Source organism: Peromyscus californicus, unplaced genomic scaffold (genome assembly GCF_007827085.1).
Source record: "Peromyscus californicus insignis strain IS unplaced genomic scaffold, ASM782708v3 Scaffold_7__1_contigs__length_154581171, whole genome shotgun sequence".
NCBI classification, from domain to species: Eukaryota; Metazoa; Chordata; class Mammalia; order Rodentia; family Cricetidae; genus Peromyscus; species Peromyscus californicus.
Window position 1 is genome coordinate 102418370 of NW_026294595.1, and position 24457 is coordinate 102442826.

At 46.4% G+C, this 24457-nt stretch overlaps 1 protein-coding gene across 1 annotated transcript in view; it reads left to right on the top strand.

The window, feature by feature from the left end:
* The window catches only part of Acoxl (acyl-CoA oxidase like), a 293969-nt gene that overhangs the window by 127214 nt on the left and 142298 nt on the right, over nt 1-24457 (top strand). The window contains exons 11-12 of the mRNA XM_052724686.1: nt 2230-2346; nt 11114-11267. Of these exons, the coding sequence (XP_052580646.1) occupies nt 2230-2346; nt 11114-11267 (271 nt within the window). The remainder of the gene's footprint in view (nt 1-2229; nt 2347-11113; nt 11268-24457) is intronic.

The following is a 24457-nucleotide window of genomic DNA, read 5'->3' on the forward strand; positions in this document are numbered from 1 at the left end:
ATCTGCTGTGTACTGGGCACCAAAACAAAGACTTGCATGAAGAAACAGAAACTTCGATAGAATGCTATTTAAAATTGTGTGGTTATCATGATTTTTTTTTCAGCAAATCAAGATTTAAAGATGTTGTTATTGATCATTTCCTTTGCCATCTCTGTGTGAGTAAAGTACCCTGAAATGATATTTTGGAACTGGTGGTTGACAGGGATGGAAAGCTGGGTCACCCTATCTGGGTCTTTTCTGTGATCTGGGCTGTGAGCTCCTTGTCTGGGACTTGACCTTGACATGGTAGATGCCCAGAATCTAGTGTACCTGTGGCACAGGTCAGACACAGCTGTCTCCCAGAGGAGTGGGTTGTAGATGGCCATGTCCAGTGTGGATAAAATTTTGGCTTTAGTAATTATAAATAAAGCTATAGCATAATTTTAAAACTTAAAATTCAAGAGAGTGGGGACAAATAGAACACTTTAAATAACTGCATGGGACCATTTATGCTGCTATGACAAAAATACAGTAGACGAGGTGACTTAAACAGTGGACATTTATGTCTTGTGGTGCTGGAGACTGGAATGCCAAGGTCTGAGGACTGGCAGATTTCAGTGTCTGCATGATTTGTCTTCCTGATCTGCCTTCTTGAGTGTCCTCACCTGACCTTCTTTCCACCCATGGAGTTGAAGGAGGGTTTGCTGGGCAAATCGGATTAGCACCCCACCCTTATGACTTCATTTAACCTTAATTTACTTCCTAAAAGCCCTATCTCCAAATAGTCACTTGGGAATTAGGGCTTCAACATATGAATTTTGTGGGGACACAATTCAGTCCATAGCAATAACCTAACATTATGATGACACCATTATTGAGAATGCAATTTCTTTTTCTTCCTGTTTTTGGTCTCATCATGATCCAGCTGAAGTTGAGAGGTTGCCCTGCATGCTGTTTAACCTCTCATTTGAGACCACACCCTGCTGTGGTTGGGTGGAGACGGTGTGGAAGAAAGGGCATGGACCAAGGGCAGGGGATGATAGTGTTCCTGGGACAACCATCTGGAGGAGTCAAACTGTGCCCTGGCATATCTGCTCACCCTGGGTAGCATCTGCCCTGTTATGCCTGGTTTTGTTTGTCTCATCCCCTCCCACCTGTGTGGCATAACCAGGTTGTGACTTCTAGATGCCTTATGCCAATGGTCCTCAGCCTTCCAAGTGCTGCGACCCCAACCATGAAATTATTTTTGTTGCTACTTTATAACTGCAATCTTGCTACTGTTATGCATCATAATGTAAGTATCTGATATGCAGGATGCAGGATATCTGATCTATGACCCCCAAAGGTTGCAAACATAAAAACTATGAAAAATTTGCTCTTAAGTGTATGGGTATCCTTGGCTCAATAGTGTCTACAGCTACAAACAGGTTTGCTTGTGTGTGTGTGTGTGTGTGTGTGTGTGTGTGTGTGTGTGTGTGTGTCTGTGTGTGTGTCTGTGTGTGTCTGTGTGTGTATGTAAAATGTTGCTTTTTAAAAAATCAAAACTAAGCTCATGGCTATTTAAAAACAGAATGTCACCAACCCCAGAGTCAGAGCGTACTGACCTGCACCAGGGTTTGCCCATGGGCGTCGCTGCAGGAGCAGTCCCAGGAACTGCTTTGAGGAAAGACATGAGCTGTATCTGCCTCTAAGTGCCCTGCAGCCGCTGTAACAAGGCACAGGGGCTGCAGGATGTGGTGAACACTATTCCATGCGGAACTGCAGGGGGGCTTAGGAGGGCTGAGAGTAATGATCCACCTGTGAATCTGACAGGAACATGGAGGCCACCGCCACCCTCCTTGTTGAGAATGTCCATTTGAAATATGTTCTAGGCTACGGCTCCTGTCCTATTAATTATGTCCCAAACCTAGTAAAGCTGAATAATTAATGATCACAGGGCACTTGAAGCTCTAAGATGTCATGTAAATGTTAAGGAGTACAAATTACTCTGCATAGTAGAGAGCTCTGTTGCCTTACCCGGATCCCGTGGTGGGAAGGTATGTTTCCAGGAAAGCTAAAAAGCTTTCTTTGGAGTTTTCTCGGAAGGTCGGACTGTCTTAACTCACTGTCTTAACCACATTTTAGGAGGCTTGGGTTTCCATATCCTGCAGAATTTGAAACACCAATGGCCGGCTGCCACTGGCAGCTGTGAAAATGAAGTCACCTACTTACGGCGTTTTGGTAAAAGTTGTGTTTGTTCATTCTCTCTAGCCGAAGGCAGTTTGGGCCCAAGGGCAAAGAGGAGGTGAAGATTGTCGAGCACCAGATGCAGGCACTCAGGCTGATGTCTCACCTGGCCACTGCATTGGCCTTGACCTTCACCAGCAGGTAAGCCGGCTCTGGGAACGCTTCTCCCCCAGGAAGCCATTACGGGGGTGGGACACAGGCTCACTTTCTAACTGTGAGCAGGAACAACGGGCCTGTGGGGAAAATCTGACGCTGAGGCTCAAGGTGAACCCCCAAACTTGACTGAGTGTCCAGAAGAGTGGAATCCACCAAGAATTCAAGAAGACTTCCATCAGTGCTTGTCTACGGATACTAAAGCTAACAGATGTGAGCTGTAGAGATGGCTCAGTAGTTAAGAGCATGGCTGATCTTCCAGAGGACCCAGGTTTGACTCCCAGCACTCACATGGTGGCTTATAACCATCTATAACTCCAGTTTCAGGGGAATCTAATGCCCTCTTCCAGCCTCCATGGCCGCAAGGAACTTGCATGGTGCATAGACATGAATGTAGGCAAAACACTCAGTCACAAAAAATAAAATAAAAAATAATGTAAAAAAAAAAACCCAGAAGAAGTAACAGATTTGAACAGTTAAAATACCTCCAACTTCTCATAAGATTTCTAAGTGGACAATAAAGCTTTGAACACTAGGTCAAGGCGTGTGTGTGCTGTGTGTGTGTTGGGGAAGGAGGCAGGGTGCTGAATGAAATAGCAGAAATGGTACTGTAACTGCACATGCATGATCACCTTCACCACAGGCTTTTAAAATTTTTGTTTTAGATTTATTTATTTTATAAGTGTCTTACCTGCATGTATGTTTGTGTGCCATATGTGTGCCTGGTACCTGACAAGGACAAAGGAGGGTATCCCATACCGGAACTGGGGTTACAGATGTTCTGAACTATCATATGGGTACTGGGACCAACCCTGGGCCTCCGAAAGAGCAGCAAGTGCTCTGAACTGCGAAGCCATCTCTGCAGCCCTCACCAGCGGCTTTAATAGACAGATGCCTTCAGACGCTCCGTCTCGCCCCTGCAGCCCTCACCAGCGGCTTTAATAGACAGATGCCTTCAGATGCTCCGTCTCGCACCACTCGGGCAGCGCCTAGGCTGTGTGTTTTGTATCATTGTCACCTCTACATCCTAAAGACAAGGACCACAGGACCCAGGAGGATGTGGGCTGGGAAGAGGATGTCAAACTTCAGACCTTTCTCCTGCGTTCTTTTTTCTCTAACATGCTACTTCTGCTTCTTAGTGGGGTTGCTTCTGCGTAACTCACAGTCCTACACTTGTGGGAAAATTTACACCCTGACGAGTGTGTGCTGGGATTTATAAGACGGTGGTCATCAGAGAAATCCTGCCATGTCTGGTGTACTGCTGACCTGTGGGGTGCCACAGTCCTTGGGCCTACCTGGGGGGGGGGTCTTCTCATAACACGGGTGGGGAGCTCAAGTCCAGGACTCCAGGGAGTACCAAGAATGAATTCTGTGGCAGGAAAAACGAGCTACCTGAGAAAAGTATAAGCCACTCACATCCAACATCTGTTGTTAAAATTTTTCTGAATTTTCCTTCCCAGCACTGGGCACTAGTGTGCTACTCTGTTGCTGTGATAAAACACTAGCCAAAAGTAAACTGGGAAGGAAAGGGTTCATCTGGCTCCCACTTCTGTATACTAATCCATCATTGAGGGAGGAGGTCAGGGCAGGCACTGTAGAGGAACACTGCTTACTGGTTTGCTCCCCCTGGCTTGCTCAGCTTGCTTTCTCACAGAACCTTGGACCACCTGCCCAGGAGTGACACCACCCACAGTAGGCTGGGTCCTCCCACATCAGCCATCAATCAAAAAAATGGCCACAGATTTGCTTACAGGCCAAGTCGATGAAGGTAATCTCTCCTCCCAGCTGACTCTATTTTGTGTCAAGTTGACAAAACCTAACCAGCACTTGGGATGAATCTTAGGCTGCTGCACATGCTGGGCACTCGGGATTAAACCTTAGGCTGCTGCACATGCTGGGCACTCGGGATTAAGCCTTAGGCTGCTGCACATGCTGGGCACTCGGGATTAACTTTAGGCTGCTGCACACATTAAAACCAGTGCTATACCACTAAACTTCTTGCTCAGTTCTATTTCTGAATATTTTTGAGGTTCAGTTTAGACAGAGTAAAATGCACAAGTTGTAGTGTATCATTTAGTGAGTTTGGGCAAATACGAACAGCTGTGTAGCCAACACTCCTATTGAGTATAAACCGTTTTCATCACCCTGGGAAGCTTCCTGAGTCCCTTGAAGTTGAGCCCCGCTTCACCACCATAGCTGAGACAACACCCATTTTGGTTTCTATTCCCGTAGCTTGGCTTGGTTTGCTCCAGTCGAGAGAGGCCACTGTTCTGACTTTGAGTTTCAAGGTGAGAAATGACAGGTGATTGACACTAATGAATACCAAATCACAGAGCCGTTATTGTGTGACACGCTGTGCTGTTGAACTCATCACCAATCCAACTGCTCCATGGCCTTCTAAATTCTTGACTATTGCTTTTTTTGTCCTGTGTGTGTGAGGAGGTCAGAGGTCAACCTCCGAGGCTTCCTTTCCTTCAGCTTCTGAGGAAGCAGCCAGTCCAGTTTGTGGTAGCATGGCCCAAATCTGTGCTGGCTTCTCCCCGTTCTCCTGCTCTTTTCATGTTCCTTCTCCACAAAGGTCATCAGACCTGGCCGCAGGATTTGTCTTCCAACTTCGATGGATGCCTGCTGCCGTCAGCAGGTCGGGGGCTGGGTAACTTGAGGCTGGACCGGTGAAATACTCAGGGCGTTGAGTTCTACTCAGACAGGGGTGGGCCAGGTCTTCAGGTACACAGGGCTGGAGTTCGTAAGCAGGAAAAACAGCTCCGCAGCCAGGGTCAGCTGGCCCTGCCCGTCCCCCGCCCAGCATCTTGTGATAAAATCACAAGTAGTTAGATTCCACAGCAGAAAGGAGACGGCAGAGGTGAGGTGGGATGGGCTTTTCTTGGCTTATGTAACTTGACCCCACCATTTGCTACTTGGAATTCTGTCTCAATTTCTCCGAATATAAAATAGTAATAATAAAACCTGACTTAGGGGCTTTTTGTGAAGATCACGTGGGTGAAGATTTGGATATGCTCAGAGTAAAGTACTGGATGCTCAATGAAGTTGGTTGTTGTGGCCATTACCCGCAAGATTCCTCAAACGTCACTTTTTTTTTTAATCCGAGTATCCACGTTTATGTCAGCGTTAGTCATGGCTATGGAATCAACCTTATTGTACATCAACTGGAGAAGGAGAAAACACGGCACATAGTCCGCAAACCTTCCGTTCCCCCATCCTGCCAATCCGCACCTCCTGACAGTATGATTTCCTTCCCCTGTTATCTCACCTGACCCTCTTCAGTTCCACTCTCTTAACCGGCCACCGCCAACCCGGACCTCTTCAAATTCACCACCAGCAGCCTCTGAAACAAAGTCTGAGTTCTCGCTGGGACCCTGGAGTATCTTCTCCTCTAGGCAAGCTCAAGCTCCCCTGTGTGGCCTTGGAGAGCCTTCTACCTGTCCGTGTCTCTCCTCTGTTGGGCTCTACCGCTCGACTCCAAGCTCAGCCCCTGAGCTCACACTCCTCCGTCAGGCCCTCCTACAGACACACTAGATGTACCTGCAGCTCCTGAGCTCACACTCCTCCGTCAGACCCTCCTACAGACGCACTGGATGTACCTGCAGCTCCTGAGCTCACACTCCTCCATCAGGCTCTCCTACAGGCGCACTGGATGTACCTGCAGCCCCTGAGCTCACTCACCTCCATCAGGCTCTCCTACAGTGCACTGGATGTACCTGCAGTCCCTGAGCTCACACTCCTCCATCAGGCCCTCCTACAGACACACTGGATGTACCTGCAACCCCTGTCCCTCACTCCTCCATCAGGCCCTCCTACAGACACACTGGATGTACCTGCAGCCCTGCCCCTCACACTCCTGCTTTCCTTCACTAAGACAGTCATCTTCTTAGACAGACTCTCCCAAGCCTCTTCCTGGAGTAAGGAATGACCTAGTCCACTTTGTCCCTGCACCGTTATTCTTGGTGGAGGACTTGACTTCTGTGAGCATAGAAGTTGTGGGTCCTTAACTTGGCATCTTCCTGTCTCCCAGTGCCTGACTCTACATACGTTAATTCAACTAAGGGGATGAAATTACCTTGTTCAATGACATCACATTTGGCCAAGGAGTTGGTTAGAGTTTTGCATTTAAACCATCCTGATAGTGTATGGAGCAGGGATTTTATGTTATGAAGTTCAGAAGTTACTGGCCAGGGAAGCTGGTGACTGATACCTCCCTTTGGAACCATCTAGAGAGATTTGCTATGGAAAGAAATCTCCTCGCTTAGAAAGTAACTAACAACTTTTAAAAAATGCTCTTTGCAGTGTACCAGCTCAAAGGATTGTTTGGGTCTGCCTCTTATTTACTCTTGGCCAAGTGGGCATCTCAGGCAGTCAGGTGGGGCTGGGTTCCAGACCAGGGGTGGAGGGAAGGGTGTAGAAATGCTCATGCATCTGTCTTTCAGCTGCATTTAGTCATTCTTTGGAGAATTTTTTCCACTCAGCACCTGTGAGGATACATTTCAGATAACTGCTAGTGCATATTCAAGTGTGGATAGTATAGCAAACCCTGCCTTAAGATTTCACATGTACTGACTCATTCAACATCTCAAGATAATTCAACAAAGCAGATGGTGTGTGTGTGTGTGTGTGTGTGTGTGTGTGTGTGTGTGTGTGTGTATTGTTCAAATGCAGAGGCCAGAGGAGCACATTGTGTGACTTCTTCCATCTCTGTCCACTTTATTGACTTGAAACAAAATCTCCCATTGAATGGGAAGCTCGCTGTTTGGTCTAGGCAGGCTGGCCAGCAAGTCCCAGGGGGCTGCTTACCTCTGCCCCCAATCCTGGGTTACAGGCACACATGCCCATACTACTTTGTGCTTTTTAAAATGGGTACTGGGGATTCAAACTAGATTCTCTGGCCAGCAAGCAAGCCCCAGGGATCTGCTTGCCTCTGCCCCCAACACTACATATTTCATTTCACCGCTACATATCTACCTGAGTGAAAAGAAGTCACGTGCCTCCTTTAAGACGTACACATACATTTTCATAGCTATTTTATCTATAATAGTTCCAAACAGGAAATAAATGAAGTGTTTATTGACAAGTGAATGCACAACAGAAGTGTAGTCTATGTATTACATAAAATGGAATAGTAATTGGCAGGAAAAAATAACAGTGACTAACAACAAGAATAAATCTCAAAATAGCACAATAATTGAAATAAGGAAGGCACAACACACTGCACAGTCCTACTGTGAGTAAGTCTGTAGTGAGTGGCAAAGAGCATGTCCGTGGTGACCTTGGGATGGGACTGGAGGGAGGAATAGACTGAGAAGCATGTGGGGTAATTTTGGGGTGCTGTTGAAAATGTTTTGTGGATTGATAATCTTATGAGAATGCATAGCCATCAAATCTGTATGCTTTGAACGAATACTAAATTATTCCTCAATAATGTTGATAAGGAAAAACTTTAAGGTGAAGCTAGTAATGAAGCTTATACCTTGTAGAAGCTATCCCTCTCTGTATATGCTGTATTTCTATCCCCCCTCTCTTCATTTATAAACATATTGGTAGCGCAATGGATGGGAAAATGAAATGAAAGTACACTTATGGGAAAACATTTCCGCATCACCTACACAGTGACATAGCACTCTATGAGTGAAGTATAGAGCCAAAATACGTATTTTAAGCCCTAGAAGAATCACTAAAAATAACATAGTGTATGCTGGTTAAGTACCCAGATTAGGCTATCTTCTGGGGGCTGTGATGTGGAAGAGCCCAGCCCTTGGTGTCACCCCTTGGTAGGTAGTCCTGTGTTGTATAGGAAAGCTGGCTGACCTGAGCAGGAGAGAGCCAGGGCGCAGCTTCCTCCACGGTCTTTCTGCTCTGGGTTCCTGCTCTAACTCACCCAGTGATGGACTGTTATCTGGAAGTGTGAGCCAAATAAACCCTTTCATCCCCAAGTCACTTTTGGTCATGGTGTTTATCTCAGCAAACCAGAACACAGTTTAAAGGTTAATTGTGGATCTCTGGTTTCTCTTAGGAGCACATAAATATTTTCCTCTTTAGAAGTTAATGGTGGAATATGGTAGATGGGATTGAAAAAGACAGGAATAGAGGGGGGAAGGGAGCAAAGAGTGTAGGAATAAACAGCAAATAATTTCAAGGTGGAATTTTAAACTCATTTTGTTGAGAGTTCCAAAATGGCTACCTAAACGAGACCTAAACAATGACAACACCAGTTACCATCCCAAAGTGGATGGGAAATATCGCAGGATACCGTGTGACCATACTTCAGTGTACCAGTCTGGAAATTTCCAGTAAGTTTTAGATCCTGAGACGATGGTTCCACACTTGGCATGTTGGCCACCCTGGACTTTAATGCCCATGCCTAGGGCCTTTTCTGTGTCCTAGAGTTCGGCTGACTACAGAGAGAATTCAGGAAAACCTTCATACTGAACATTAGTTCTATGACAACTTGTTAAAAGAACTGGAGACAAGACCACAGTGAAGGCATTCAAAGAAGAGAGTGAAAGACAACCTGGCCCTCTTCAACTATGGCGTTTTGAAACACAGAAAGAGAATAAGATTTGTGGAGGTGAAAGGCACATACAGGGAGACCAACAAACGTTACATTGTGTAGATGTCACACCCACAGATGGCTGAAAACAAGGAAACGGGCGAAAACATTCTGAAGAAGGAGTTAGTCAAAATCTGCATTAGCTTCCAGCTACTGCTGTGACTATAACTGTTCCCACCTCTTGGAATCTGTTCCAATACCCCATGGATGCCTAGAGCCGTGGGTGATAGCAAACCCTACATATACTATTTTTTCATACACACCTATAATAAATCTATATAATTTATGAAATTGGGCAATGTAAGCAACTAATAACAAAATAGTATGATTGTAACTATGTGTTGTAAAGATGTTCTGTGGATGTGATCCATCTCTCTTTCAAAATGTCTGATTGTACTGCGCCCACCATTCTTACGGTGTGGTTAAGGCAGTGCCTGAGAGGTGGTCAAGTGGGAGGAGTGGTATGGGCATTGGCATGCCGTGCCAGGCATTCACGCAGAGGTTACCTGGACACAAGCATAGTCAGTCGGATAACTATGACTCCCACAAGTCACTAGTGAGTGGCTAGAAAGGATACAATTCAGATCCGTGAGAAATCATTTGTGTTCCAGACAAGGCACAATAAGATTCTATGAGGTTTTAGCATGCTGCCCAGGATGGCGTATTGTTGAAAACTTAGGAGCTGTTTATGTTTGGAATCTTCCGTTGAGTATTTTCAGATCCTAGTTGACCACACTTCAGTTGAACTGTGGAAGGCGCAACTGCAATCCACAGACTTGGTGGCACAAAACAGCACAGCGTTATACTCTTACAGTTCTGGGAGTTGGAAGTCAAAATGAGGCCTGCTGGCTTAGAAATCAGGGACTTGGCAAGTCTGCCTTCCTTTGGAGACTCGAAGGAGCGTCCACATCCTTGACCTTTTAAAAGCTTCTGGGGGCTGCCTCGTTGCTTGTCTTGCCCCTCCTTCCATCTGCAAAGCCAGCAATGTCCACTTGCTCCCTAGGGCCGCGTCACCTCGGTTCTTCCCTCCTCTTCTTGTCTCTAGCCCCTTCCTCTCATACACAGACACTTGTGTTCACGTCAGCCCAGCTGTATCCCCCAGGACCCTGGTGTAATCACATCTCCCAAGTCCCTTTTGCCATATGAGACGACACATGCACATGAGGTTCCAGAGGTAGGAATATGCCCTTCTTTGGGGACCGTTATTCTACTGCCTATACAATCCATGGAAGAATTTCTAGTAGAGGGGGACTTTAAAAAATGACCACCTTTTTTTTATAAAATAAAATTAAAAAAAAAGTAGAAATCATTAATATAAAAAAAAGAACAAAGGAGGAAGGGAGTGAGTATGAACATGTATCAGTCCCTGCTTTCTGACTGTAGATACAATATGGCAAGTCATTTTATATTCCGGCCACCATGCCTTTGGCACCATGATGGATATACCATATTCCTTACGTATGCATTCAGCTGAGGAGCCCCCATGGAACTGGACCAGGACCTCTGGATAAGTGACACAGTTGATTAGCTTGAACTGTTCAGGAGGTCCCCAGGCAGTGGGACTGGGACCTGTCCTTGGTGCATGAGCTGGCTTTTTGGAACCTAGGGCCTATGCTGAGACACTTTGCTCAGCCTTGGTGCAGGGAGGAGGGGATTGGACCTGCCTCAACTAAATCTACCAGGCTGGGCTGTCTCCCCAGGGGAGACCTTGCCTTGGAGGAGGTGGGAATGGGGGGTGGATTGGGGGGAAGGAGGGGGGAGGACAGAGGAATCCATGGCTGATATGTAAAATTAAATTAATTATAAAATAAAAATATTTATTAAAAAATAAAACAAAAAACTCTAAAAAACCAAAAAAAAAATGACCACCTCACAAGGTAAGCAAAACTTATTGCACAGTCAGTAGAAGAAAATAATATGGAACACGATCCTATACATAGACAGAGAAGCATGGAGCAGAGGCCAGCATTAGCGATGGGGCTTAGGGACTGAGTGCAGAAATGTGCTCTCGGGCTGGGAGTGAAGGAGAGCATTTACAAGCAGAGAGCGATGTGGTGATGTGCAAATTTGGTGGTAGTGCAGAGTGACAGTTTTAAAGGGGATCTTGGGTGGTAACTGGGGCTCATGCGTGCTTCTTCTGTGTGGGTGTGACACACTGCTGCACCCACCACACGTCTCTCCTTTGTCTCACAGGCATGCGGCCTTTGTCCTGGATGAAGACATCTTCCAGGGGAGGGATCTCATCAACAGGCGCTCACTACAGGCCCTAATGGCTGGGCTGAAAGCCTACAGTACCTGGGAGACCATCAGCTGCCTCCAGGACTGTCGTGAATGCACCGGAGGCATGGTGAGTCCCTAAGCTGAGCAGGCCTGTTTGCCCCATGGTCACCAGATCTGCAGGGCTCTGCCCGGTACAGTATGTGTGGGGGAGCAGGACATGTTGGGCAAAAGAAGTCTTTGAATCTGAAGGAAACGGTCACTGTCCCCAGACTCTGGGTACTTAATATTAGCCTGTGGCTTGGCCCCTTACACGATGTTGCAAGAACTGATGTGGACCATGTTGGTGAAATGCTTGGCATGCAGTGGCTGGCCGTGAGGATTACTGGTGAATGTCCTTGAACTGGAAGGTTGTGGCTGACAAGATAGGAAATGGCCACCGAAGGTTCAGATGCTCAAAGCGCTGCTCCATTAGTCCCATGGGTAGAACACAAGAAATGTCTCCAAGTGTTTCCAGCTCTGGGAAGGAAACAGTGTTTGTAGTCTATAGCAATGTCTCCAGCTCCAGGGTTGCCTGGACTGTGCAGTGAGGGAAATTAGGAGGGAAAAAGTGCAATGTGAGTCTCTGGGAGTTGAGGGGACTCAGAGAACAGCCGTGTTGTGTTGCCTTTCCCGGGAAAACAGCTGTTCATCCCAGATAGGGCGTGGATGGCAAATCAAAGACATGATGCTATTCAAGACCCGCTTGGTGAGTCAGTGAGTGAGGGCACTGGGGTTACTTACAGGAGCATGGGTGATGCAAAGGCATCACATCACTGGAAAGCTCACTACTGGATTCCAGATGCATGCTAACATGCCTGGCTTTTACGTGAGTTGTGGGATTTGAACTCAGATCTTCAACCCTATACAGCAAGTGCTTTTACCCACTGATTCATCTCCCTAGCCTCACAACATTGTTCATTCTTTACAAAATTCTTCCTAATTGTGTCACCCTTGCTTATGTCTTGGTATATTTCTCCCCATCCCACTTCCTCCCTCCCCCACCCCCTTCACTCCCCAGGAGTGGCTGGCAACTCATGAAAATTACATCCCTGGGGTTCCCCATACAACTTTCACACAGCTCCCTCTGAATAAGTCTCCTTGCCCCAGCAACCGATTTTTACTTGTATAACTTTGGGGCAGGATCCTGTGAATTGTGCGGCTTTTGTCTGCTTTCTGGGCTTTCTTAGTCTCCAGGAAGGGATACTTCAGCTTAGAGAAGCATTTACACCACAGGAAGGGATCTGTACCAGACTCTTCCACAATCCTGTGAGCTGAGTAGGATTCAAGAAAATGCCACCCTGTGTTGGACAATGCCAGTGAGAAGGTGGATCCCAAACAGTGTGTGTGTGTGTGTGTGTGTGTGTGTGTGTGTGTGTGTGTGTGTGTGTGTGTGTGTATACAGGGCATGTGGATGTGGCATTGTGGATCTGTGACTCAGCAGTCAGACATTGGCTGGGGCAGTAATTGGGGTTCAGTCCCAAAGGAAACACAGCATTGGTAACCCCAAGAAATGCACCACTTCGGTCATACGCAGTCTGGACTCAGTAGTTCCTGCAGTTCCCAGGGGACACTTCCTAGGGGAGATGGAAGGAACGAGCCCTGTTGGGCCTTTGGTCTGAATCTGATGCTGAATCTGGTTGAATAATACCTAAGACAACTGTATCTGAAAAGGAAAAAGAGAAGTTTTGGCCTTTTGGAGAAAAGGTTGAGAGAAAGTCAAGGGAAGTTCTAGAAAATCAAAGGGGAAGGATGTTTTGGAAATCTGTTTCTCAGAGTTGGGGAACCCTGTGGAGGGATAAGTGGAAGGGGGCAGAGCTGCTGGCAGAGCTGGAGGGCTTCTCCATGAGCTATTGGGCTGGCTCATCAGAAAGCCAGCATGGCCGAGCAAAGCCATACCCAAGATGGAGGGGGTCCTGGAGGACACACGTGCATCTTCCCTACAGGACATTTTGAGGGAGACCCCTTGGAAAGGGAGAGTAAAGAATGGTGACCTTTGACCCTGGAGTACACCTGGGCCAGGTCCTCCAAGGTAGCCAGGGCAGTGGCTCATTAGGGTCTCCCTTAGGGACCTGACAAGTCAAATAACTGAATCCCATCAGTAGCTGTGGGAGTTGGCTGTCTCTTCAGATAGGAGGGTGACAGCAGCTGGGGACAGAATGTGGGATTCTAGAGTAAGGCTGGGTGAGAGGTGGCAGGTGAGATCTGTAGGGATCCCTCAGGTAGTAGCTGTTCACAGGGGGCGATCAGGACATAGCTGGAACTCTAAACTGGCTCAGACCGTGTCCCTCTGAGAGGTACCTGAGCCCCGAGGTCTGCTCACCCACCTGTGATCTTCTGGTCATCATCTAGTTCCTCCTCTGGCTCATCCTCTCTACCGTGGTTTGAATGTGGCTGTTTGCACTAAAGCTAACGTTGGGCCTTGGCTCCCTGATGCACTGGTATTGAGTGATGCCCAGTTGTGTGCAGGCCCAGGGCAGGTGACCTTAACTGCTATGGGTAAATGAATTGTGTCACACTCAGAAAATAGTTTTTTTTAAACCCTTCTCTCTATCATCTGGTTCTTATATCCTTTCTACCACCTCTTCTGGATATTCCCTGAGCCTGAGTAAATGATATAGATGTCTTGTTGAAGGCTGAGTGCTCATCAGTCATGGCTACAGCAGTCATGAGTCTCTCTATTCACTGCAAAGAGAAGTTTCTCTGATCCAAGCTTAGAGTAGCACATATCTATGAATATAAACATAAATATTTAGAAGGCAATATTCTGTGATGTCAAATTATGGAAACAACAGTAGTGAGTCCTCTCCAGTGCCAGGATTACAGGTGTGTGTCACCACACACTCTCCAGTGCTGGATTACAGGTGTGTGTCACCACACACTTTCCAGTGCCAAGATTACAGGTGCGTGTGTCACCACACACTCTCCAGTGCTGGGATTACAGGCACGTGTGTCACCATGCACTCTCCAGTGCGGGGATTACAGGTGTGTATCACCACACACTCTCCAGTGCTGGGATTATAGGTGTGTGTCACCACACACTCTCCAGTGCTGGGATTACAGGTGTGTGTGTCACCACACACTCTCCAATGCTGGGATTACAGGTGTGTGTGTGTCACCACACACTCTCCAGTGCTGGATTACAGGTGTGTGTCACCACACACTCTCCAGTGCGGGGATTATAGTGTGTCACCACACACTCTCCAGTGCCAGGATTATAGGTGTGTGCCACCACACACAGCTTTCTGCATGGGTGCTGGGAATCTGAACTCAGGTTCTCATCCTTGGACAGCAAACACTTCCCTTACTGAGGCACCATTACTCTTTAGAGAGAAAATGCCAGCACTGGGCTTAGGGTAGTCATGATCAAAGCAAGAGTGCCCCCCTGGAGGCTCATTTTGGGGGAATGCAAATTTGTTGCCATGTTTAGTATGGGAGCAGGAAACTTGAGGAGAGGAGGGAAAATCATCCAGTGTGCCAAGATATGAACCTACCTGGCACTGATCTTTGCCTTGTTCCTCTCCACAAGCAGTCCTCCTAACCTGTGACCCGTGCCTCCCTTAACTGCTGGCTTTCATATTCTTCACCTAGTGCAAGTGACACCTCGAGAGGGCAGCTTATTTCCTCAGTGAAGCCATTTTATAGCCACATGTGTTAGGCTACTTTTCCTAATTATAAAAACAATGCATGCCCTCTGTGGAAGTTTTTGAAAATACAGAAAAGCACACAGAAGAAAGTGAGTGCATGCTACACCTATGCTTCCAAGCTATGGCTGGTTTCTGAGCCTCATTCTTTCTATGCACTGTGTGTGTTTAGGGTTATAACCGCTCCTCACACCCATGAGTTGGTAGGGACAATGCTTCAGATCTCACTTATTTAATGTAGTTTTAATGACTGGTACCATTTATGATGGAGGTGTAACATAATTCAACAACTAACCTTCAGATATGTAAACATTTTCATTATTATAAAAATATTCTAGCACCTAACTTTGGTGGTGATTTTTGTGCATATTCTGTTTTCTTGGGATCCTATGTTTAAACAAAATTGACACTGTGAACAAAGGGTATGCTTATTTCTACTCCCACCAGCAGTCCAACAATGAAGCTTAATCGTTTCTAGATCAGTGACTTGCAAGTTCTCTCAGTCGTGACCCCAAATGAAAGGTACATTTTTTTTTTTTAATCACAATCCAAAAATTCCACACATACATACATGGAATCGGAAAAACATGAGAAATTTTCATGTAATGACACTGGCCTTTCTATCCTGATGTGTTCTAATGATTTCTTTTTATTTTAAGAAGAGCAGGTCACCGTGCCCTCACACTTGTAAGGAGCTATCCTTTGAGCCAAACTGCGGCCATCTTGACCTCATGACCTGCTGGTGTATCACAGCTGGCAATTTGCAGAACACAGCCAGTCTCACTGAGCAAACCTAGAGTCCTGCCCCTGGGTAGGCCAGGGCTGGCCACAGTGTGTATCCCCTAAGCTGCAATGTTGAGGGATACATTGTTTATCCCAGACTCTGGGATACCTTCTGTGACTAGAATGTTTCTAATTTCACTCGTTGGTACTTAAGATTTTGTTTTTGAAGGTGAGGAAGAATGAGGGCCCCTAATTATCTCCTGAGAGCCAACCATTTTTTCCCTACCTGCCTACATGTTCTAGTCCAGACCCCAGGCCATCCACTTAGGACAAAATTATACACAAATGACGGGGAGAAGTGGCAGAGATATTGGGTGAGGATCCAATGACCTTTCCTATCCCCTCCTTCTCTGAGAGAATGTCAACAGCCCACAGGCCTGAAAGTGATGGGCTCTTAGCTGATCTCAGGAAGATGGCCGCAGTTTGGCTCAAAGGATAGCTCCTTACAAGTGTGAGGGCATGCCTCAAAGCTGAGCAAACCGTCTCTCAGAAGTACTGAGGCACAGTGCTCAGTGCTCACATTGGTCTGGAATGGTTGTTTTCGACACTTTAAAAAAGAAATGCTCCATATGAAAGGATTACCTGTAAAATTGACAGCAAATTTATCACTGGGAACAAGGCAAGTCAGAGGATGTGAAAAAGCATTTTTAAAAAATTATGAATGGGACAAAAGCAACCTAAACATGTACACCCAACAAAATTATGTTTCAAAAACAGAGGTATAATAAAGGTGTGTCACCCAACTGCAAAAGTTGAAAGAATTAGTCACCAACAGGCTTTTGCTGTAGGAAATATTAAGAGAAATTCTTTGGGTAAAACAAAAGGGTCCTAGCATAAAAAGTATATTAGTAAGTGCCTGGATAAACAAATAAAGTTTTTTCTCTGTATTTAAATCACACACACACACACACACACACACACACACACACACACACACACCGACCAGCATTTTGGAAACAAGTCTCACCGTGTAGCCCAGACTGGTCTCTTGCTCCTCTAAGCATTGGGATTATAGGTGTGCACCACTCTGCCCAGTTTAAATATCTTTAATGAGCAGATTACTTAAACAAAAGTGATAACCTTGTAGCCTGAGGTCAAGATGTAAGTGCGGCATGTCAATCCTCTGACTTTTGGCTGAAATCACGTGTAATGTAAGATGCATGAGTGTAGTACAGAGAGCAGAGGAAAAGAACTCCGCTATTGCAAGGTTCTCGGGTCACACACACGGCCATGAAACGTCACTTGAAAGTATATTGGGAACAATTAGAGGTGAATGCAGGCTGAGTTTTCCTTGTGTGGGATGTTTAGGACCAGGAGTGTTTCAGGTTTGGGGATTTTCTGGATTTTGGAATATTTTCAAAGACTTTCCTACATCGGAATGCTGAAGCACTTTGAAATCTGAAGCCTTTTCCAGATTTTAGAGCTTTTGGGATTTCCGATTTTTATACTATAAGCACTGAGATCTCTGCCAGAATAATACAACAAGATGTATAACCAGCATGTGATTAAAGTGGAGTTTGAACAATATAATACCAAAGTGATCAGAAAGAAGGCAGGGAAGCAGTCAGAATACTGCGCCAGAGATGTTAAAAGGCTTGTTCATTAAGCACTAAATGGTGCCCCAGCCTGGCTCAGAAGCAAAGCCCCCCCTTTTATAGCCCTGGTTCATATGCGAATTGGGTATGGCTGGCTCACTCTCCACTCAATAAAGAATGTGGGTGACAAGGAGCAGTAAGGACTCACAAAATAGCTGAGTCCTGCCTAATGGGTGAGGATTTGAATCTGACCTGTGACTTTGCAATTCTATGGACTTGGCCAGACCCCTCACCTGCCTGAGCCTGTTTCCAGGAGTCTAGCGGCCACAGCAGAGGGAGTCCACCCACTGGGCCGGACCCTTCTTTTTCTATTGGCCCCTTTGAGACAGTTCCCTGATGTTTCCTTCAGCGAGCGGTAAGATGGGAGGCAGTTACATGACTCACCCCAGTCCTCTTCTGTGAGTCGGGGAGGGGCTGGAACTGGAGTTGGCAAAGCCAAGGCTGCTTTTGGTACGCTGCGTTTCAGCTTCTAATCTTGGTATGTAAGTGAAGAACCAAATTGGCCTTGTTCCTATGTGATGAAAACCCTTCACCTTGCCTTGTGGAGAGCTGGCCACTGAGAGCTTTACTCTGCTGCCTCTGCTTGGTCACACGGCCAGAACTCCTGTCACCCACATTCTTCCTGTAAGGATTGATGGGGTCAGTCAAGTTCTCAGGACTGCTGATACTTACATATTGACTCTTTATCCAGTTTGACCACCTCCACTGAATTCTCTAAACTCATCCAGTAGAGGAGGGGAGAAATGGCCTTGGTTTTACACTTCCGCCTTTGTGGACATGTGGAGAGGTATCTTGTCATGGCAGAGGTACCACTGTGTTTGGACCCTCATGGTCAAGGCTCTGACCTTGGCTCTTCCCACTGACGCCTCAGTTTCTCGACTCTTTAAATCCCAGGACCTGAGTAAGCATTCAGTAAAAACAGCCAGTCCTCTGCACCCATGTATCTCATCCATGGCTTTCACCAACTGCAGATTGAAAATATTCAGAAAATAATTGTGCCTGAACTAGACACGTTCAGACTTCTCCTGCTTATAATGACTCCCTAAGCAATATCATATAACAACATTTACATAGTATTTACATAGCACTAGGTCTGGGAAACAATCTACAGGAGGCTGTGCAAAGGTTAGATGTAAACACTATGCTGTTTTATATAAAGGATTTGAACATCCACGATTAGGGTACCTGCAATAGGTTCTGGAGCTAATCCTCCACAGACACCAAGGGACAACTGTACCTGATCCTCCTCATACTGAAGGACAACCGTACCTGGTTCTCCTTATACTGAAGGACCACTGTGCCTGGTTCTCCTTATACTGAAGGACCACTGTACCTGGTTCTCCTTATACTGAAGGACCACTGTACATGATCCTCCTTATACTGAAGGACCACTGTACCTGGTTCTCCTTATACTGAAGGACCACTGTGCCTGGTTCTCCTTATACTGAAGGACCACTGTACCTGATTCTCCTTATACTGAAGGACCACTGTACCTGGTTCTCCTTATACTGAAGGACCACTGTACCTGGTTCTCCTTATACTGAAGGACCACTGTACCTGATTCTCCTTATACTGAAGGACCACTGTACCTGGTTCTCCTTATACTGAAGGACCACTGTACCTGGTTCTCCTTATACTGAAGGACCACTGTACCTGATTCTCCTTATACTGAAGGACCACTGTACCTGGTTCTCCTTATACTGAAGGACCACTGTACCTGATCCTCCTTATACTGAAGGACCACTGTACCTGATCCTCCCTCCTTTCTCTTTTGTGGGGTGACATAACCGATCACACTGATGGATCCCAACATTTCCTCTTCCTTCTCCTGTTCTCCATCACAACTTATTGATGTGGGAGCCACCTGCCTGGAGTCCTCAGATAAGGCTGTGGACTATGGAGGCTGAGTCCAAAGCCTCAGGGCCTACAGAAACAGTCCTGGGGTTCTGACACAACTTGGGGGTCTTGCTATCTCCTTAAAAGGGTAGAGCCCTTTGGGTTGTAACTGTACCTGGATGCCCATAGCCACATCTTGTGTCCTCTGTCTGGACCACAGAAGGTTCCAGTCCTGTGCTCACCGCGTCCCTGAGACCAGTTTTCCCAGGAGGATTTTATGTCCCGCTTCCACCCACAGCCTGCTTATTCCGCTCTCACTGCTCCGTTTCTCCTCGGCGTGTTCCAGAATCCCACATAGAAGAACAGAATTGGCAAAAGTAGAGTAAAGAAAGAATGGAACAAAACTGAGCAAGCCAGTCTCCTAGGAGATGTGTGATCCAGCATAGTGATAAGGTTATCAGCAAACATGTCTTGACCCTGCCTTTTATGTTCCACATGGAGCTGCTGTTTGCTGTTCTGGGATAAAATGCAGCTGGACGAAGCCTGAGTGATTACATTCAGTGATTGCATAAGAAAACACTGAGCTGATGCTTGTAAACTGAAAAACGAGAGGAGTATGATACATAGCCCCTGCTTAGCCAGCCGACTTCATCCTAAGGCCGATTCCTCAGAGAGATCCAACAGCACCTCATTTGTCTGGCACCAACCAACTTTGGGACAGTTCCAAGGCCTGACATAAACAGAACAGATATCTGGGAAGCCGAGAGATGTCTAGAAGCCTGCGCTCTGGAGCAAGAGCCCCACTCCACTCCTGAAGGTGCCAGCCAGTCTCTGCTGTGAGCAGTGTTGACGTTCACACTTGTTGCCAGCTCAGGTACTCTGCAGTGGGAGGTTCGAGGTTCTTTGAGTGCAGGTGGCTAAAAGCACCCAGGAGAACCTGCTGGGCTCAGAAGATTCGAAAGGACTATACTTTATTTATTAACTTTTTTTCCAAAACAGGGTTAAACAGCCCTAGATGTCTTGGAACTTGCTTTGTAGCCCAGACTGGCCTTGAACTCACAGAGATCTGCCTGCCTCTGCCTCTTGAGTGCTGGGACTAAAGGTGTGCACTATCACGCCTGGATAAGAACTATACTTTAAAAAATGGCTTAAAAATCCAAGAACATAAAAAACAAAAGCAAAAACAATCCAAGAACATAGGGGACCCCCAGCCAGCCCCGAGAAGGAGTCTAATGTCACTAGGAACAAGGAGGCCACCCTGTCACTTGGCGGTGCAGGCTCTGTGGCCAAACAGGCTAGCACCCGAAGGAGCAACTGCTTGTTGGTCACCCATCCTTTCAAGTCCTATAGACGTATTGCCTCCTGGAGCAGCACTTCTCAACCTGTGGGTCATACCAGACATTTACACTGCTATTTATAACAGTAGCAAAATTACAGTTATGAAGTAGCAATGAAAACAATCTTATGGTTGGGGGTCACCACCACAAGAGGAAGTGTGCTAAAGGGTCACAGCATTAGGAAGGTTGAGAGCCACTGGCCTAGAGTTTAAAAAGATAGCATTTATTTAAATCCTTAGCTTCCACAGCAATCTGAAGGATATGTACCTTTCAAAACAGGCAAGTAGGTCAGCCTGACTCAGATCTGTGATGACAGAGACTGTTTGGCTCCCTGTCCAAATTGTGCAGGGGAAACAGGGCCAAGAAAAATTCTGGCTGGTGCCTGGGTCACGTGTTGTGGTGCTGCTGCTGAAGGATTCTGGCTCAGAAAGTCATGTTGGCTGGGACTGCATTTGTGTGTAGGGTTAGAGCATGCTGCAGGTTAATGTCTGCTGCAGTGTGAGGGTCTGCTGCAGTGTGAGGGTCTGCTGCAGGTTAATGTCTGCTGCAGTGTGAGGGTCTGCTGCAGTGTGAGGGTCTGCTGCAGGTTAATGTCTGCTGCAGTGTGAGGGTCTGCTGCAGTGTGAGGGTCTGCTGCAGTGTGAGGGTCTGCTGCAGGTTAATGTCTGCTGCAGGTTAGGGATTGCTGCAGGTTAGGATCTGCTGCAGTGTGAGGGTCTGCTGCAGTGTGAGGGTCTGCTGCAGGTGAGAGTCTGCTGCACGTTAGGGTCTGCTGTAGTGTGAGGGTCTGCTGCAGTGTGAGGGTCTGCTGCAGTGTGAGGGTCTGCTGCAGGTTAATGTCTGCTGCAGGTTAGGGACTGCTGCAGGTTAGGATCTGCTGCAGTGTGAGGGTCTGCTGCAGTGTGAGGGTCTGCTGCAGGTGAGAGTCTGCTGCATGTTAGGGTCTGCTGCAGTGTGAGGGTCTGCTGCAGTGTGAGGGTCTGCTGCGGGTTAGGGTCTGCTGCAGTGTGAGGGTCTGCTGCAGGTGAGGGTCTGCTGCAGGTTAGGGTCTGCTGCAGTGTGAGGGTCTGCTGCAGGTGAGGGTCTGCTGGATTTCACGGTAATTCACGTAACTGGGGGCAGGTTGAAGAGCCCTTACTCAGTGCTCAGTGTTTGAAATGTCAAACCTTCAGAGAAGGGGTTTCTAGGGTCCACATGTTGATTTTGTTGTGGTCAACACTTGCGACTCTGTCAGCCACAGTCTGCTCTGCATTATCCCTACTCTTCTAGAATTCGTCATGACGGCTGACCAGCTCTTTGCCTTTCTAGTTTAGTTTTCAGAAACCCCTTTCTTAAGTATCGAGATTCCTCCAGAAGATTCCATTGCCTTAGAGCTCTGGACTGAACCTCTTTTTAGAATCTCCTGTCACTTTCTGAATGTTACATAGATAATACCTAGTCTACTTACAGTGATATAGAAAGACAACACAATAAAAATCACTTTATGATTTAAATGATTTCTCAGCATTATTCCAAGAGAAGAGGAATCAACTCTTGCTTTTCAAAAGAAATTTTAATTTTAAAGTGAAATTGCTGATAATGTGTGTGTGTGCACACACTGTAAGGCACGTACCATATGTGGAGGCCTGAGGACAGCTGTCAGAAGTCAGCTCTCTTTTTTCACTCTGGGATCGGGGCATAGAACTCAGGTCATTACATTTGCTACAGGCCTTTTTATCTGCTGAGCCACCTCACTGGCCCAGAAGGTTTCATTTTTTTCCTGCCTTATTCTGAGCCCCTGAAGCGTCAAGTACCTGGGGCTCTGTCGATGTTCAAGGAGCAGGGATTGTTAGTTATCCTGTGACTTTGCCACGGCTAGAATGACAAAGGGTAAGATGTCATCTCCCCAGATCTAGTGAAAGGAGCAGATGTTCTAAACCAGACCTTTACCTGGCACCAGGTGTGGTGATGCACACCTGTAATTCTGGTTCTAGAAACATAGGCAGGCAGGAAGATCCATGAGGAAGCCCAAGGTCACTGGGCTTCACAGTGAAACTATCTCAAATACATACATACATAACACACACACACACACACACACACACACACACACACACACACACATACACACACACACACACATACACACACACACACACACACACACACACACACACACACACACACGACAAAGAGTGGCTCATAAGTGGGGCCAGTTTCTGAGGATGGGCCCTTGCACGTGGGCAGGTGAATTCCCAGGGAGGAGGGCCCCATGCAGGGGTAGGATCGGTGGGGAAATAAAAAATAAGATAAATAAATACATAAGTTAGTATGTTTTTTAAAATTTAAAGACAAATATCAGACTTTCCAAATCCCAGGCTCCTGTCCCCGATTTAGGATTTTTTTGAGTGTGTGTGGTGGAAGGCCGTGGAGCTTTGTTCCTTGGCTCTCTGTGTTAGTGATTCACACTTAATTCTTATTTAGCATAATACACTTTTTTTTTTAAACAAGGCTCTTTGTCTTTTGTGATTTTTTTCAGTCACTGGGGTGGGGGTGGAGGAATCATCCCTGTATATGAAAGTCTCTGTGTCGTCACTGTGACAGTCTTGTGTTAATGGGTCCCATCTTGTTAGACAAATTAGAGTGTGCTCCTAACAGGCAGTAAAACTGCCCCTTGTTACTGATAAAGAAAAGAGAAATTGTTACAATGACCCAGGGATAATTAATTTCATTGGCAATATTCCTCTGAAAAATCTCAGCCCAAACTTCTTAGGGGCGAAAGTAAGGTGAGTATAAGTTTTATACTGAGTGGAGAGCATCCAGACGTAGGGGTGAATAACGGATGTGCTGGCATGGAACCGGAGCCGCCTCGCCAAATTTGGAATCTGTTGTGCACTTCTTTCCTCTCTCGTGAGATAACCCACAACTGTCTAAATGAACCCACCCTGTATCGGGGTGGAACTAAATGGAGTGGAAGCCGTAAGGCTTCACAGTTGACTTCAGAGAGGTGATCACATCAGCTGAGATCCTTCTGGGTGAAAGTAAGAGAGACTCGTTACTACTTACTCAAGCCAGAATAATTCATCTTAGGAAGGGAGGGGAAAGAAAGAAGCAGCAGAGAGGGTGAGGAGGAGGGCAAGGAGGAAGGGAGGAGGGAGGGCAGAAATTCATGTCTCACGAGAGCTAAGAGCCAGGAAGGGTCCGGGAGCCCCCACATCCATGCCTCCAGATTCCTAGACTCAGCCTTTGCGTCTCTCGGTGTCTGCCTGTTCTTGTTCTTTCCAGGATCTGTGACTTCCCTTTGCCTATGGAATATATAGGCTGAGCAGTAATGCAAAACCTCAAAAGTCTGAAATGCTCCAACCCAGAAAACTTTTTGACTTTTAACATGATAGCACATGGTGAAGAAAAAAAAATCTCACACCCAACCTTCCTGACACATGGAAGCTAGAAGACAGGCACACTGAACACTGTGTAAAATGACCTTTAGACTGTGTGCACGAGGTACATAGGAAGCGCACGTTTTGTGTTTCAAATTGGATTCCACCCCCAGGTGTCCTAGCTTGCTTTCTGTATCTGTGATAAGACACTAAAAACAACTTGCCCATCCCAATCAGATTCTGTCATCGCGGGAGCCAGGGCAGGCAGTACTTCCGGAAATCGAGCATCTATTACACTCTCGACAACAGCTTTCTGGTGTATGTAACTAACCCTTTGTCACTGATGCAGAGACATGTTGATCTTGCATCCAGTGACCACATTAAACTGTCATAACTGTCCTAATAATTGGTTTATAGTTTTCTGGCTTTTTTTAAAAAAAGGATGATGATTGTATCGCTTGTGAAAAATGATAGCTTTGCTTCTTCCTTTTCAATTTTGGCTTTTATTTCTTTGTCTCTTACCATGGAAGTGGTGAGGATTTCCTGTGGTGGTAGCTGCTTACATGCCTACCTTTGCATTTTATTCTTGACTTTAAGGTGGCGTGCTTAATGCGTTGGTGTGGGAACTTGGCACAAACTATTGATTGAGTCTCTTGAGAAAGGTCTGTGCTGTCATTTGAGTATGGAGTGTTCCCCTATAGGTTCATAAGCTTCCTGGGGGCACTGT